The sequence below is a fragment of the Petaurus breviceps genome, unplaced genomic scaffold, assembly GCF_028583685.1.
Source record: "Petaurus breviceps papuanus isolate PSGF00001 unplaced genomic scaffold, PetGlider_PUasm1.0 428, whole genome shotgun sequence".
NCBI classification, from domain to species: domain Eukaryota; kingdom Metazoa; phylum Chordata; class Mammalia; order Diprotodontia; family Petauridae; genus Petaurus; species Petaurus breviceps.
The window spans coordinates 110,566-128,477 of NW_027186331.1; the positions used below are offsets into that span (position 1 = coordinate 110,566).

A 17,912-nucleotide genomic window follows, 5' to 3' on the forward strand; every position below is an offset into this window, starting at 1 on the left:
AATCCTTGGTTGTTATCTAATTTACCTTCCCCCAAACCTTATCCCCCACCTCCCTCTGATTCTGGGAAGCACTCCCCCGTTCCCTCCCCGAAGCACTCAAGACAGACGTCTTTTCTTTCACCGGCCACTAGCTGCTGAAGCTTCCCCCTTTCCTCAACCCCTCTCCCCCAGAGCAGGGAAAGACCTAGGCACTCCCCTCCCCTGCTCTGTCCTTTTTCCATCCTCCCTCCTTGGGATTCTGCCCTCCTCCTCTGCCCTCCCCTCGGCAGACTGGACCAGGACTGATCATTAACACGGACGGAGTCATAAAGAGGCAGGGAGCGAGCCCCGGACGGCACGGGATATTCTGTCTGTTGGTGCCGACCAGCCTGCGCCAGCAAGGAGAGGACAGAAGCCGCTGCTGCCACCATGGACGTCACCACGAGCCCCAGCGTCTCTGCCGGGACCCCCGCGCCTCCCCCCGCGTCCGACCGCATCAAGAATGCCGCGGACATCTCAGTCATTGTCATCTACTTCGTGGTGGTCATGGCCGTGGGGTTGTGGGTATGTGGGGACCCAGGCCAAGGGCAAGGCAGGGCACTGGTGGGCATAGTGGGGAGGGGGCAATAGGACTGAAGTTGGAGCTCTCTCACTTACTGCAACTTACCTGGGAAACAAGCCCCTTCTTCCCTCTGGGCCTTAGTTTCTCCAACTGTAAAATGAAAGGGATGGACTTCTGTCTCTGATATCTCACATCCTAATGCCCCTCCTGTCTGTAACAGTCCGTGTTTTGTAAGGTCATCATGCTTGAGCATCCTCTGTTCCAAAGTCCCTTCCAGTTCTAATATTCAGTGAGTCTATTCTTGGACAGTGGAGTTTTAGGAAGTGGGAAGCAAAGGTGGGGAAGCTGAGGCAGTGTCATCAATTTATTCCAGTGGCAGCTGGCCAGATGTGTCCTTCTCCCCTCCCTGAACAAGAGACAGGGCAAGGTATTCAATATACCAGAACACTGAGGAGAAACAGAATACCTGGGAATGAAGAGAAACGTATTGGGGGGGGGGATATAGAAGGGAGGTGTGGGGGGGTATAGAAAAGATGCAAAATTGAGAGTCTGACTTTCTCATCACAACTCTGTGGACCCTTGAATAAGTCTCTTCCTGTCTTGGAACCTCAGTTTTCTCAGGTGTAAAATGGGGGGAAATATCTTCTACACCATCTATCTTGCAGTTTTGAGGGAAAGGGTTGCTGTAAATCACTGAACTTCGTAGAAGTAAGAGCTATCTGAGTTTCTCCTTTAGGCCTCAGTTTCCTCATTTGTAAAACGAAGAAGAGAAATCATGCTCTTCCTAGTGAGATGGGCTGGACTCAGAAGGTGGTGGGTTCTGTTTCACTGCAGGTGTTCAAATGAAAGTTGAATGACTGCTTAGAATCAATGATGTATGAAGGGATTTCAGCAGTCAGTACAAAACCATCATTTTACAGATGAGGAAACTGAGGCCTGAAGAGTTTGTGTCCTGACCAGAAAATTAGATAGTAAGTGTCAGAGCTGGGATTTGAACCCAGATCTTTCAACAGCAAATCTAATGCTCTTTCCATATTAGAGCAAACTGACTCATCCCTACCATAGAGGGATGCCTGGAGTGTGTGATTTCCAGGTAAAAGGTGCTGTGCCCTCATTCTATGTCCCTCAGGCTCCTAAGCCGCCTCATCTTAATTCACATGATACAGACACCCCCTCAACTACCTCCACTCAGGTGAAACCCCTCCCGTCCTCTCATCACCACCTGTCTCAGGCATGCCCCTTCACAAGTCTCTCACCCTGTGTGGTCTCCTCCCTGCTCCCATTCTATTGTTCACAAACTTCCCTTTATCCCAAACTTCTTCCTGCTGCCCTCCTTCTATCTTCTGGCCTTCACAGAGACCTGGTTCCTTCTCCCTCCCTTCCCTACCCCAAGAAACCATGGATTCCTGGTCATTCTTTCAAGGGCTAGATGGACCTTCTCTCCTGCTCCCAGAGGGAATGGAAATACTCCTTGTTCCCTCCCCTATCAGCACTCCCAGAGCATACCTCTGCCACCATTTCTCAGCTATCTCTCCTCCTTTGGGGTTTATAAAATGAATCCCTTCCTCCCATTCAAAGCAGGGCCAACAGTTACCTACTGGCCCTCAGGAGTCCAGCACCCAGAGCAAGGTCTTCCTCTCTACTTCATCTTTGCCCTTATACTTGAGGACTTCAACATGAGTGTTAATGGGACTTTGAGTAGCCTGGATGGTCTGGTCACCAGCCTTCTCTGCTCCCATGACCTGCTCCTTCACTCCACATATGACTGTCATAGTATCATACATGAGGGCTTGGAACAGAGCTGTAATGTTCAACCCTCTCACTGTACTCATCGGGAAACTGAGGCCGAGGGAAGGTGAGTGATTTGTCCAAAAGCACACAGCAGTGATCACATTAGTGTGACTACACAAGTGTTCCACTTTCAGGATGGAGAGTCCTGAAATTCCTCTGTGCGAGCCCTGCACCTCCTATAGCATCTCTCTCTTTGTCCCTCACTCCTTCTACATCTCTTCCTCATTCTCTCCATTACAACCAGGCCCTTTGACTGCTCGGCTTCTCTTTTAATTCTTGATATCATGGTTGGTCAGCCTGATGCTCTCAAATCCCTTGCTCCCCTATCCTATCATGCTGCACCAAATCCCCACCAGCTATGTCTTCTACCCCTACATCCCAGCTGCTGAACAGAACTGAAGACAGTGGCAGAACCGAGGCAGCTGGGCCCTTTACAGATCACATTTCCCAAACTCAACTGGCCTCAGCAACAAAAGCAATCCTTTTACTCCTCGCCACTTGAATCTCCATCTCTCTCTCCACAGTCATTCTTCTAAGTCTTCCCTTTTCTCCTCAGTCCTCTCACACTTCCCCCATTTTTCCTATCCAACCTTTTCAGTGGATGACATCATATCCTATATCCCTGAGAAAAGAGATACTCTATGAGCCCCTTCTCCACTTGTTCTCCTTTCACAACCATCCTCTTACTTTTACTCTAGTGTGATCCCTCATGAACTTTCTCCTTTACTATTGAAATAGCATCTCAGTGGATCTCTCTGATTTCAGTCTGTCTCCTCTCCAGTCTATTCATCTGTACAGCTGCTGAATTAATACAACTAAAGCACAGATCTGATCATGTCATTCTCCTGCTCAAGAAGCTCCTGTGGCTCCCTATTGCCTCTAGGATGAAATAAAAACTCTTCTATTTGGCATTTAAAGCCCTTTACAATCTGGCTTCAGCTTCTCTTTCTTGGCTTATTCCTCATCATGCACCATCCAGTTAAATCCAATTGGCCCATTTACTCTTCTCTGTTCACTATATTGTTTCCTGTCTCCATGACTTTGCATAGCCAGCAGCCCGTACCTAAAAGGCCCTCCTGATTGCCTCTGTCTCTTAGAATCCTTCCTTCAAGGCTGATTCTGGACCCCCATCCTGATCCCCCAGTTTCTAGTCCCTTGCTTGTAAATCACTCTGCACTGTCTTGTGTTTATTTACCTGCATTCGTGTTGTTTCAAGATCAGATGAGACGGTTCACATGAAGGCAAGAAGAGCTGTGCCCATGGAAGCCTTTTGTCTCCCCAGGACTGGCCAGGCTGTGCCAGTTACCCTGACCCCAAACCGGGCCCGTACACACACGCTGAGCCAGCTGCAACAATGAAGCATTTTTCCCCCTGCTTTCCTCCTTTCCCACAGAGTAAAAATGTAGCCAACAGTGGGAGTGAGAATTCTCCAGATTCCACAGGGGAATACAGCATCTTTTCTCCCAAATATCAATGTCCAGTTTGCATCTATCCAGGACACATTTGTATGTGGAGAGAGACTGCTGGACCTTGGGGAGAGTAAATCTGGGTTTGGGTCACTCCTTCTGCCATTTACCAGCTATGTGAGCTGCTATGCGCCAGTCATTTCTTCCTTTCTAAGCTTCAGTTTTACTCTCTGTCCCACGTAAGATGACTGATTAGAATTGTTGAAAATCATAGAGGGTTGGAAACCACCTGGTCCAAACTATACCTGAGCAAGGAACCCTTTCTTAAGGCACCCACTGGTCATCTAGCCTTTGCTTGAATACCTTCGATGTGGGAAACACCACAGTGCGGAGGCGGGTGACCCAGGTTCCAGTTCTGCTTCTGGTACCCACTAAAGCCTCTGAGTGACATTAAGCAGATTATTTTGCCTCTGTGTGCCTCAGTTTCTCCAGCTGTCAAGTGATGCCTTGGGTAGATGGCCTCCAAGCTCCCTTCCAGCTCTAAATATACGATCCTAACTCTTTTTAACGTCTCCAGGTCTCAGTTTCCTTACTTGTTTGGAGGTCATCTAGTCTAATCCTTTCATTTTATAGATAGAAGAAACTGAACACTGGGAATGATGAGGGACTTGCCCATGATCACAGGTCACCCAGAGCCTGAGACTGAACTTAGACCCCTGATCTGTGACTAGCACTCTTCCTAGTGTGTGTGCGTTTAGAGCTGTCTTCAGCCGGTGGGCTCATTGACTTATTTCAGAGGGACTGGGTTATTTACCTGGTGGGTGGGGGTTACTTGGTTGGATTGTGAAGTTTGCTGCTGAGGGTGGCATGGGAGACTAGAGGGCGAGCTGGACCTCAGCCTTGGAGCTCAGTGTTGACATTCTCTTCTTGAATCGTCACTTAACGTTTCTGGACCTCAGGTTCCTGTCAAATGTGGTGTTTGGACTTGCAAGATCTTTGATCTTGGCTATTGCCGTGTGGAGAAGTCATAGGGGCTTACAGAGCACATTTCTTTTCCTTTCTTTTGCTAGACCATGAGAGAAACACAGAACAAACTGGCAGAGGGCAAATAAGACCCTTCCTTTGGGCAGGTCAGACTCAGAAAACAGCAGCCCACATTATAGCCCCACTCTCAGCATCTGAGTTTAAATTTGGTGCTGAAATGTCCCCAACACATGTCCTGAGGGTTCTCTACCTTTCACTGGCCTTCAAGAGATTCATGAACAAGGCCAAGGAATATGGGTTTAGTTTTCTCTGGGATGATGCCATTTAAACATTACATGCCCCTGTATGCAGGTGGGACATGAAATTGGGTCATCAAGATAGGGTTGAAGTAGCAAGGCAGGTCCTCTAGAGCAGGGGCCTTCACCTCTTTGTGTCACGGGCCCTCCTCCATGGGGCAATCTGGTAAAGACTGTTTCCCTTCTCAGAATAATAGTTTTTAATGAGAAAATAAAATACATAAGATCATAACGGATATCAATTGTATTGAAATAAAGATTTAGTCTTTCCTCGTGCAGAATTCCTGAACCCCTTGAAATCTATCCTTGGGGGAGCCCAGGGAAAGACCCTTTAACTCTAGAAGTTAGTGAGTCCCTCCTGAAGTTGTACCTGAAGTTGGGGTTTCAAAATACAGACTTTTCAAGCTGGAAAGGCTTTTAGAGTCTAGCAGGCCTGGGGAACCTGAGGCCTCGAGGCCACAAGTGGTCCTCTAGATCCTCAAGTGCAGTGCTTTGATTGAATCCAAACTTTATAGAACAAACCCCCTTCATAAAAGGATTTGTTCTGGCAAACTTGAGCTCAGTCACAAGGCTGCACCCAAGGACCTAGAAGGCCCCATGTGGCCTTGAGGTCACAGGTTCCCCACCCCTGGTAGCCTTTCTTTACACATAGGGCAACAGAAGCTGAGAAAGACAGTGAATTGCAATGGGTCATATTGTCTCTGCAGCTTTCTAAGTGTGGATAACAGAGGCATGAGAGAGCTTGGGCATATGAGCTGGTTGCCATTACTCTGCATAAAATACAAACCCTCATTAAATCAACAGCATAAATATTGGATGAACATTAGTCACCTTTCCCCATCGTTCCATTGTGTCTGAGTCTTCCTGACCCCACAAGGGTTTTCTTGGCAAGGATACCAGAGGGCTTCACCATTTCCTTCTCCAGTGGGTTAAGGCAGACAGAGGTTGAATGACTTGCCCAGGGTCACACAGCTAGTGCATATGGCTATAGTGTCTGAGGATGGATTTGAATTTGGGTCTTCCTGACTCCAGGCCCAGTTGGATGAGTGTAATGGGAATGCAAATTTGGAAGATCTTCCCTGCCCCTAGGCTAAAGTGCACCTGAAGCCTGGGGTGGGAGGCTTGTTTTTCAGTAGATACTTTTTGATTGGCCAGTGGGTCAATAAGGTTATTACATTCTCTGAGCCAGGAGAAGGCTATATAAGCCCTGATGTGTAGCTTTGTTTTGGGGGCTCACTTTGAGAAGTGTTCTGTGATTTGATCTGTATTGTGAAAAGCCGTTGTTGAGAGTCCTCCGGCTTTGAAAAAACCCAGATGTTGAAACCCAGATGTTGACTGGGTATGGATGTAATGGTTGAACAGTTTGGAAATCTGTCTACTTGATCTGTCTCTGTCTTGATAATTCTGCCTGTATGCTTTGAAGTTCAGGGTGCTGACCTTTTTCCCCTGAACAAGGTAAACGATATATGTCTGACTGATTAAAGTAAGCTTGTTAACCCATTTTGAGTTGCTTTCCTTTAACAAAGCAGATCCAAGAACCTGTATGAGCAGCAAACCCTGAGGACGTTCTTGGGGTGCTTGCTGCTACAAAATGGAGTCACGAACAGGATCTGCAGAGTAAAAGGAAAGTATGGGGGCTGGGATAATCGTTTGTTTCCCAGTTGTGGTAGCTGTGATTCTGTGGAGCCGTGGAGCAGGAGAGAAGAATGGCCTGCATGCGGACTTCGCTGAGCTGAGAGCGGGAATGGTGAGCTGCCTGCATCGGGACCTGGGCAGAAGCCAGGAGCGGCTGCCGCCTGCGGGAGGAGAAGGAGCCCAAGAGTTCGGAATTCAGCCACAGGAAAAGATAAGAACTGAGCAGCAAAGCAGGGGCACTGAATGTGTTTCCTGGCTGCATCCCACTGTTTGGGACCCTGGGGGAGAATGGACTTGTGACTATGGTGGGTGGGATGAAGTGCCTTGGATCCCCAGGGACCCCACCTTGTTGGTTTTGTTGCCCAGCCTCCTCTCTGTACTTGGAAGCAGGGGCTGGAAGCGAGTCCTCAGGGTTTGCTGCTCATACAGGTTCTTGGATCTGCTTTGTTAAAGGAAAGCAACTCAAAATGGGTTAACAAGCTTACTTTAATCAGTCAGACATATATCGTTTACCTTGTTCAGGGGAAAAAGGTCAGCACCCTGAACTTCAAAGCATACAGGCAGAATTATCAAGACAGAGACAGATCAAGTAGACAGATTTCCAAACTGTCCAACCATTACATCCATACCCAGTCAACATCTGGGTTTCAACATCTGGGTTTTTTCAAAGCCGGGGGACTCTCAACAATGGCTTCCCAGAATTCAGATCAAATCACAGAACACTTCTCAAAGTGAGTCCCAAAACAAAGCTACACATCAGGGCTTATATAGCCTTCTCCTGGCTCAGAGAATGTAACAACCTTATTGACTCACTGGCCAATCAAGAAGTATCTACTGAAAAACAAGCCTCCCACCCCAGGCTTCAGGTGCACTTTAGCCTAGGGGCAGGGAAGATCTTCCAAATTTGCATTCCCATTACAATGAGTCCCTTCTTTTCATAACACCATTAAGAGAAAATATAATCAGCAGCAATTTTGAGAAGCCAATCGGCCAATCAATAAACATTTATTAAAGGCTTACTGGGGCAGTAGACCTGGAGCTGCCTCTGTGGAGAGAGCACTGGGCTTGGAATCAGGAAGACTCACCTTCTAGCTGTGGGATCCTGGGCAAGTCACCTAACCCTGTTTGCCTCAATTTCCTCATCTGTAAAATGATCTGGAGAAGGAAACAGGAACCATTTTGCCAAGATAACCATAAATGGGGTCACAGAGAGTCAGACACATCTGAAACAACTCAACAACTATAGCAGCAGCAGCAACAAAAGGCTTAGTAGGGGCCAGGGATGGTGCTAAGTGCAAGGGATGCAAAAATCAGAGTAAAGACCATATCTGCCTTCAGGGAGCTTACATTCTAATGGTGGATATCACCTGAAAACAGTCATGTCCATTAAAGATAAATGCCATGGAAAACATACCGTGAAGGACCTTGCAGAGCTAAGATTCAAGTCTGGAAAGAGTCCGGGGAAGCTAATGGGGGAGATGAGGAATGGCAGCAATCCAGATATGGGGACAGCCTCTGAAAAGGGACAGAGCTGGGGGCTGGAGGGATCCCTGGAGGAACAGCAGGGAGGCCAGTGTAGCTGGAGAGGAACAAAGTCTGAAACTGAAAAGTGTCAGGGGACAGGACAGGTTGTGTAGAGCTGGAAATGCCAGAAAGAAGACTTTCTATTTCATTGCAGAGGTAATAAGGACTGAGCCACCCGGGTAGGAGTCAGATGTCTTCCTGACAACCCCAGCAGCAATCAATCTACCTAATTTACCTTTACATTTGATCATCTGAATTTTTGTCAGAGACAAAGTGCTTCTTACAAGGGCTTTGCTCTTTCAACTATACAAACAATTGAAACCTGTTTGAAGAGAAAGGAGACCAGAGCTGGGAAGGGAGGCTGGACTGGGTGACTCCTTCTGAGTCTTAAGATTCAATGAAGCCATATTGGGAGAGAGTGCAGGTCCTTGAATTGGAAGGACCTGAGATCAAATCTGATCACAATTATTTGCTGTGTGATCCTGGGCAAGTCACTTAACCCTATTTGCCTCAGTTTCCTCATCTGTAAAATGAGCTGGAGAAGGAAATGGCAAACCACTCCAGTATCTCCACCAAGAAAATCCCAATGAGGTCATGAAGGATCAGACAGGACTAATTGACCAAATGCCAAATACTTAGATTTGTTCACAGCACAACACAACTTCATGATGGTGAGAAGAATCTCCCTTTGCTTCTCCTGTGGGGGTCACCTCTCAGTAGTCTGCATGCCAACTCTGTTGTGTCTTCAGTTCTGTTATATCTTGTATCCTGTTTGCTCCTTTCTACCCAGGCCATGCTGAAGACCAATCGAACGACGGTGGGAGGCTTCTTCCTGGCTGGCAGGGACATGACATGGTGGCCAGTGAGTATGTCCCACTCTATCCCCTTGTTATTTATTTGAACAGTGGCCTTCTGTAGCCTCTCCCAAGCTTCATACTCAGGAAGCCTGAAGCTAAGTTGAGGACCAGCTAGGATCTGAAATAAAAGAGAGAAGAGAAAGCTTCGGCCTCCCTTTGGACCTCATGTCTCTACTCACTTCTCTTTTGTGTACTTGTTTAGAATGAAAGTGAGGTACAGGAGCCTTGGGCTCTTTCCCAGTGACAAGGAGAGGAATAAAGGTGGAAAAGAGGGGAATATGCTTGAGAGAAAAGTTCAGTGAGTTTGGGTTCCATTCCCCTACGCTGCCCCTTCTTCAGTGTTATTTCTTGGTCCAGGATATTTCAGACCCCATCAGGGACTCAACAGAAAGATGAATGAAAAGAAGGGTCATATGACATCTTAGTAAACCTAGACCCAGTGGCAGGTAGAAGGTTGGCCAGGGTGGAAAGGAGAAGCAGCCTGTTCTTATGATAGAGGGGAGGGGGCCACCAAGCACCATTAAGAGCCCCACGAAAAGATGGGTTTGAATCTCACCTCTGCTACTGCCTAGCTGTGTGACCTTGTACAGGAGCCCTGCTCTCTGGACCTCAGTTTCCTTCACTGTAAAAGGAGGCAGTTGGAGTAGATATTCTCAAAAGTTCCTTCTCATTCTCAAGTCCATGATCCTGCATAACTATAAAAGTCTCTGATGGTTTCACAGTCTGATATCTGTATGTTCTTCCTCTGGCTTCCAGATTGGTGCTTCTCTCTTTGCCAGTAACATTGGCAGTACCAGTTTCGTGGGACTGGCTGGGACTGGTTCGGTCTCAGGAATTGCTGTTGCCGTGCTTGAGACAAACGTAGGTGATGCATCTTCGATATTTCCCTCTTAAACCTAACCCCCCCCCACACACACACACAGGGAGAGCTCCTTCTTAACCTTCTTAAATAACCTTTAAATACCTCCATCAATAAAAAACCTCCTTCTTAACAAACATTTATTAAGCCTTCTCTGTGTGCCAGGCACTGTGCTGACCACTGAGGTTTCAAAGGAACTAATTTTATTACAAGGAGATAGCAGCAGCTGACTAGATCCATCCAAAATATATAGGGAGTAGATGGGAGGCAATGGCAGTCAGGATGGCCCTAGTGAGAGTAGGGATAACCTAGGAGGGAGGAGACCCAAGAAAACCTCAGACAGGTGAGACTTGAGCTTAGTCTCAGGGGATGTCACAGAAGCTCAGAGATGGGGATGAGAAGGGAGAGAGCGTTTCTGGCATGGGGGGGGGGTGTTGTGTGTGAAACTGGACCTGTTTCTTCTACTGTAAAAGAAGGGAGGATGACCACGTGACTTTTAAAGTTCCTACCAGCTCTAAATGGTTGCCTTCTTAAAAAAAAACTAAATTCTTTTTCTGACAGCACCTTCATCTTCCAGTCTATCTTGCCTCCTTTATCTCTCTGAGCTAGTTACCTTCCTCCCCGCCCCCACCCCATACTGAAGAATAAAAGAGGAGAAAATGCTCAAGAAAACCAAGCAACATATCAGCCAGCCTCACAATATATGCAGTGTTCCTCCCCCATAGTCCCCCACCTCTACAAACAAGGAAGGGAGGGAGGTGCATTCTATTTCTTTTTGGAGACCGAGGTTGGCCATGTCTCTACATTCAGTTGGGATTTTACTTGTCATTCTTTCTGTGGGCCTATGATCTTCAGGCTTCTCTTCCCCCACCTCAGAGCTGCCTTGGTCTGAGGGGCCCTATCCTCTTGGCTGAGGAGGCTTCCAGGGAGCAGGCTGCCAGCTCCAGAGCTGGATGAAGTGAGTGGGAGCCTGGGATCCATTTCTGTTCTTGGGCTAGACAACTGGGGATGCAAAGCCAAACTCCAGATACCCAGAGAGAATCAGGTGCCCCACACCAGGTCAGGTGCCCACACCAAATATGCTGGAAATAGAGACGCCAAACAGGGAAACCCTGAAAGGCTGTTCTCTCCAGCCAGATTGTCGTAGGTACAACTACATGCTCAAGGGCTAACTCCCATTTGATCCTTAAAGAGTCCTGTCCATGCTGGGCTCTAATAGGCTTCCTGAGGGCCACTGCATCATTGCCTTATCCTAAACTGGGGAAAGGATTCATTCATTTATTCAACTATCCAGTCAACATTATTGGGTGCCTACTGAGGCACTACTCTATGCTGGGCATGGAGAAAAGGCTTCAATAAAACATCATTCCTCTTCTTATGCAGCTTATGGCTGAGGAGGAGGAGGAAATAAACTATAGCTAGCTGTGATAATATGCCCTGTAGGCATTGGAATACCCTGACTCAGCCTTCAGGCCACAGATAGATGTGCCCTATGACCTGGCATGAGCTTGGCAAGAGTCAGATGAGGGTGGAGGAATTCCAGGTGGCCAAGGGCAGGGCAGGGAAGGGCAGGGCAGAGAGGACACCTTAAGATATCATGAAAGTTCAGCCTCTGTAGACCTGCGGGGATCCAAGGATGGGCACACCGGCTCCCTGCTCTGGAGAGCTGCAGTCTGCTTGTTTGTTGAAGAAGTAGATGGGTGTTGGCAGGAGGGACCCCTGTGGGGGGGAGAGAGAGAAAGAGAGAGTGACAGAGAGACAGAGAGAGATAGAGAGACAGAGAGAGACAGAAAGAGAGACAGAGAGACAGAGAGAGACAGAGAGAGAGAGACACAGAGAGACAGAGACAGAGACAGAGACAGAGAGACAGAGACAGAGAGACAGAGACAGAGACAGTGTGTGTGTGTCTATGGCCAGATGTAATCTCTCCAGGCTTTCTCTTTTCCCATCTCTGAGGCCTCTGACACCCTTGACACTGTGACTCCCCCATGTCCCTTTCTCATACCAGAGGCAGCCTAGGGCCTCTCTCTCCAGAGACCTTATGCTGAACTCCAAGTCAGCCACTGGAATTCTGCCAGTAGAGGCTGAAAGGGCCACTTGCTGGGAATGTTGGAGCAGCAATTCCTGACCATGTCTGGATCAGGCCAGAGGTCTCTGAGGTCGTAACCCTCTCTCTGGACACTGATCTCAGGGAGCTGCCCTTTTTGAAAGGATCTGATAAACTAAGTCACAGTCAAGTGCTAACATCTGATCACTTATAGACTGTTCTAGCTCAGTGGCACCTTACTTATTCAACTGAAATTTTAAAAACACCTACTATGTTCCAGGCACTGTGCTAGGTACATGTAGAGACAGGATGAAAACAGCCTCTGCCTTCAGAGAGGGTGCATTCTATTGGGGGGAAATGCCCTTAGATACAAGAAACAGAAAATAATATTAGGGGGCATAACCTCTGGGGGAGGGAGGAAGCAGGAAGCAGGTAGAATTGAGCTGAGTTATGAAGGATTCTGGGAATCATCCTTCAGAGGCAGAGGTGAGGAAGAAGAGGATTCCAGGCACGGGGATTCCCTCTGCAGAGGGAAATGAAACGTGGAACTTGTGCAAGTCAGCCAGGATGGTGGCAGAGACAAGGAACCCATAGCAGAGAGAGGGAAAGTGACTCACCTAGCTAGTAAGCATCAGTCATGACATGAGCCCAGGTCTCCTTATTCTACACCCAGAGCTCTGTCTAATGATGTCAAGTTTCCTAGGTTATCCAAGTCAGAAGGGACCTTAGAGATCTTCTGGTCCAATCGTATCCTTTTACAGAAGAGGAAACCGAGGCTCAGAGAAAATAAGGGACTAGACCAAGGTCTAATGTCTTCCTACATCCAAAAGTTGTTTTCATTTTAGAAGATGAATATTAAAGGCTCCCTATTAAAGATGAAAAAATGTCACCCTCAAAAGAATGACTTTCTCAAGGTGGGACCCATTTTGACCTCACTGATTAAAATTGTAAGAGAGATTTTTGTCAGAAGCCATATTTCCCAATGTCCCTTTAAATCATTTCATGTGAGTATCAGATAAATAGAGGGAAGAAACCCAGGATCTTGGGGAATCAAACACTGATTGGGCAGGACCAATGAGAAGATAAGCTTGATTCCTCTATGATCTCTCCTTGTTTCTTGCAGGGATTGCCATTGCTGCTGGTCCTAGGCTGGCTCTTTGTCCCCATTTACATCAAGGCTGGGGTAGGTACCCAAAGGCAGGAGCTCTTTCTCCTTCAAAACCCTGCCTCATTAATTCTTGAAAGACTATTTGCTCATCATTATATAATGCTTCAAGTCTTCCAAATCTCTTTAGCTATAACAACTATGGAAAATGCATTGTGTATGAGACTTTATTTTATCTTCTTAATTTCACAAATGAGGAAACTAAGGCCCAGGGGGACCAAATTAATGACCCAAGGTCACATGAGGGGCAGGACTTGAACTAAGGTCCCTGACTCTACATCCCATGTTGGGATGGTGCCTTCCCACTCTAGCATCAGGGGAATGGGATTAGTTGGAATGCTGGCACAGTGCTTCAGAAAGGTCCCCATTCACCCAATCCTAGTGCCTAATGTTCCCATGATGCTTAGCGGTTCAATGTGAGTCTTGCTTCTTCCTACCTGTGCAGGTAGTGACCATGCCTGAGTACCTGATGAAGAGGTTTGGAGGGAAGAGGATTCAGATCTACTTCTCCATCATTTCCCTATTCTCATCTGTGGCCATGAGGATCTCGGTGAGTCCATCCTTACCTCTGCATTTTGGTGGAATGTAAGTCCCCTGAGGGCAGGTGCTGACTCCTTTCAGTCTCTTTCTCTCCGTTGACTGGCACAGCTCCTGGCACAGAGTATGCGCTTGATAAATAATTGTTTTTTTTTTCAATCGAGGCTGCTACTAAATGTAGAAAGCCTGGTGTGAGAGAGCTGGGAGTTATCATTGAATATCATTAAAATATTGGTGGTCTGGCAATGTGAACTTAATAGAAAGAAGAATGCTAATGTAAGGAAGAAGGAGCTGTCTCTGGTCCTAGAACAGAGAACCAGGGGGCTGGCCTGTAGATTTTTAGAGAATTGATCCTGTTCTGGAAGACACCTCTCCATAGGTTCTTGGTTGGCTGTGTTCTCTCTCATGCTGTGGAAGCCCCCAAGGTAGCACTCTGTTAGTACTAAGACTAGGGAAGGCAATGGAGCTGGATGTAGGTGAACTCCCTGTGGACCCCTTTGGTGCATGAGGAGTTGGAACTGGCATATTTAAGGAAGAAGAAGTGCTGGTGGATTGGTAGGCTGGGCTACCCTTGGTACGGTGAATTCCATTGGCTTGGGAGGAAGAATCATGGGATCATAGAGATATCTTAGAGATGATCCAGCTCAGTCCACTCCTTTCATAGATGGGGAAACTGAGGCCTAAAGAGGTCAAGAGACTTGCCCAAGGTCACACAAACAGCAAGTAGCAGAGTTAGAATTTGAATTCCTGTTACCTGGCACCAATTTCTGGGCTCTTCTCACCATAGTACACTGATTTCTGAGGGCTCCGGGAGAAATCTGTCGGATTTATTGAACCCACTTTTTGAGTTTTTGAGAATTATCTCTCATGTGCCCTTCCAGGTTTAAAATGTCATGATTCTTGGAAAATTACCTTCTTTATCTCCTCTCTCTAATGTCAGGTCCCCAGATCATGTACTTGTCTCATTTTTCATTAGAAAAATGGTCCTGACATTTGCTTTCTAGCTATGTCAGGCTGTCCATGATTGAGCCAACCTGAAGGGGTGGTGCTTCCCAGACCTTTTAGAACCAGCATTTAATGAGCCCTAAGTGCCGTAAGCAAGCTGGATGAGCTTGGACCAGTTCTTTCTTCTTCATTTTATCCCTGTTAAATGAAGTGGTTAAAATAGATTAGTAACTATCAAAGTGTAGGCTGGGAACCCTGGAGGTCCTCAAGACCCTTTCAGGGAGCACATGAGAACAAAATTATTTTCATAATAGCAGATAGATGGTACAGTAAATGGAGCACTGGGCCGCGAGTCTGGAAGTTGTCATTTAGTCATGTCTGATTCTTGGTGACCACATTTAAGGTTTTCTGGGCAAAGATACTGGAGTGGTTTTCTATTCCTTCTCTGGCTCATTTTACAGATGAGGAAACTAAGTCAAACAGGGCTAAGTGACTTTCTCAGAGTCACACAGCTAGTAAGTGTCTCAGGCCAGATTTGAACTCAGAGAGAGTTTTCCTGACTCCAGGCCCTGCACTCTAACCACTGTAAAGCTTAGGTGCCCATATTCCAAAGACCTGAGTTCAAATCCAGCTTCAGATGCTTACTAGCTATGTGACCCTAGTTTATATCTAATGTCCCTTCCAGTTCAGACATCTTATCCTGTGTTTGTAAGCACCGCGCTGACAAAACCAGGGGCAAAGTTGTGGGTATTAGGAGTTTCCAAGAATGATGAGGCACGGCTTTTACCCTCAGGCAGTTTTCAGTCTAGTGAGGAAGATGGGGCTGAGGTCCCTTTCAGCTCCGACAGTCTATGAGTCCATAAATGCCCAAACTCACAGTCCAGACAGTAAGGGGGAATGCAAATAATAGCTGAGGGCTTCTTGGAGGGTGAACTGTCCAATGGAAGAGTTGTAATTTTCTCTTCTAGGCTGGAAAGAAATGTCGGGAATTGCAAAGAGAGACAGATTTTGTCTATATCAGGACAAGCTTCCTAATAGAGCTGTCCCAAAGCGGGAAGCGTATCCTTGCCTCTCAGATTCCCTATCAAGGCTTAGCTCAGTTGTTGGCTCCTCCACAAGGTTTTCCTTGATTTCTCCCTCAAATATTCCCAGTATACTTTGCCTGGATCTCTTGGTTGCCCCCACCTTATATTATATTTGTATGAATGGCCTACCTCCACATCTAGATTGAAGATGGGAACTCTTTCATTTTAGTCTTTGGATCCCAGGAGCTGAACACACAGTCAGTAATTAATAAATGTTCATTGGATTGAATAGAAAAATGGTATCCCTGTTCTTGGAGGTCTTTGAGCAGAACTTGAATAACTTCTTTCTGGAATGGTCATAGAGGAGATCCTTAGGCAGTCAACCTGCATCTGTTAAGTCCTACTACGTGCCAGGTGTTGTGGTAAGTGCAAGTTGGAGTAGATAGCTTCTGAGGTCCCATCCAACTGTGGAAGCCTGTGTTTCTGTGCCTACGGTGGTAGCAGGCTCTCCGTCTTTTCCTTGGTTAGACTTGGGGTATTGTGTTCAGTTCTGGGTTCCATAATTTATGAAAGACTTCAATAAGCTAGAGAGTATCCAGAGGATAAGCAGATGAGGGCAGCCAGAGTCTCATAGGGAGAAAATCAAATAAAGCCTTATGGGAGAGGAGGCACCCAAATTAAATGCTGATAGGGAATATGAGAGGCAAGGCAAGCCATTCCACTTTGGGAAGCCTTTGGTTATTAGGAAGCCTTTCCTTACATTGAGCTAAAATTTGACCTTCTTTACCACCTCTAGCATTTCTTTCCAATCAAGTAGAAGAAATCAGATCCCTCCTCTTGAGTAGCTTCAGTTAGAAGTGAAATCTCCACTTCTTGACTTAGCAGACTGCTGCCCAGACCATGTGTCTGGGCATTTCTAGACTCAGAGACTATCAGAGCTGAAATGCCATCTGGCCCAAACCCCTCATTTTAAAGATGGGGAAACTGAGATCTAGGGAGGACAAATGATTTCCTCTATGTCACATAGCTAATCAGAGCTTAAGTGTTATCCTTTCAATCTTCTAGCTTTACAAAAGTGCAATGAAGCATCACAGGGTAAAAAGGCAGCAAGATCTTCCTGGGAAAAGTCTCACCAAGTTGCGGCATAGGAATGTAATGTGATGCTGCTGTGCTGAGCTGAGCTGCTTGATTTTAGAAAAACATTGAAATACTTGCATGAAGTAATGAAGAGTGAAATGAAACCAAGAGAATATTGTATGCAGTAATATTCAAAGAATGACTTTGAATGACTAATTCATCTTGAGTATCATAAATACTCAAACTAACAACAAAGGACCTAGGAAGGAAGATGCTGTCTTCCTCCAAAGAAAGAACTGATAAACAGAAGGATATTCAGTATCGTTTTACATATATGTGTGTATACACACATTTATTTCTGTTTAGTTGTAACCTTCTCTAGCATGTGGTGGGGAGGAAGGAAGGAAAAAATAAGAAGCACACAGTAAAGAACAAAATAAAATTTAGAAGGGAGCATAGAAATCAGGGTAGCTTTGAAAGCAACATGTAGTATTTATTACATAGTTGGTTTTTTAAATTAGACACTCTGAAATGGAAATCCATACTTTTATATCTAATCCTCTATGTTGTGCTGTGTATATAGAAATGCTCTTTCTGCTTTAAGTTCAAAGCAAATAAAATATTTAAAATGTAAAAAAAAAATTAAAAAGAGAAGATAGTAAGGGCCAGAGTTGGCACACCCCGGGGAAATGATTCACCCTCTTACTTTTGCCCCAGTCAGCTGTAACCAGGGTATGTGTGAGGCACTATTGCTACAGAGACAAACATGGAGTAGTTCTTGCCCTCGACAACTCATAATATGTTGTATTGGAGAAGACAATGAGTGTGTTTATTTGACAGACAGAAGAAGCATTAGCCCTGCTCAGCTTTGCCCAGTGGGTAGAAGCAGGAAGAATGGGAGGACGTTCCAGAGAGGAAGATGCTGGGGTGATAGAGGGAACAACTGCTTAACAGTTAGAGCTGACCCAAAGGGGAATGCAATGTCTTCAGGCAGAACCTAGAGGAGCACTTGGAGGGCACATTGAGACGGCAGTGAGCATTCAGGTATGGCAGGGGCTTTAACCTTCTTCATGCTGTGGCCCCCTTGGGTGATCAGTCTGCTAAAGCCTGGGATCCCTTCTTAGACTCAGATCGTGCAATGTGTAACATAAGATGCACATGGTTACAAAGGAAACTGGTAATATTGAAACTGTCTGTCAGTCCATCTGCCTGTCTGTCTATCT

General features: G+C 46.3%; 1 protein-coding gene across 3 annotated transcripts in view; it reads left to right on the forward strand.

Annotated features, from left to right (window-relative positions):
* The first annotated feature begins 408 nt into the window (after positions 1 to 408).
* The window catches only part of LOC138171325 (solute carrier family 5 member 4-like), a 50,014-nt gene continuing 32,510 nt past the window's right edge, over positions 409 to 17,912 (forward strand). For 2 of the 3 annotated variants that reach the window (XM_069100772.1, XM_069100773.1), the window contains exons 1-5: positions 409 to 543; positions 8,968 to 9,039; positions 9,791 to 9,895; positions 13,064 to 13,123; positions 13,551 to 13,655. In XM_069100772.1, the coding sequence (XP_068956873.1) occupies positions 409 to 543; positions 8,968 to 9,039; positions 9,791 to 9,895; positions 13,064 to 13,123; positions 13,551 to 13,655 (477 nt within the window). Of the gene's footprint in view, positions 544 to 1,793; positions 1,803 to 8,967; positions 9,040 to 9,790; positions 9,896 to 13,063; positions 13,124 to 13,550; positions 13,656 to 17,912 lie in introns of those variants that run through there. The other variant, XM_069100775.1, reaches the window with a different exon arrangement.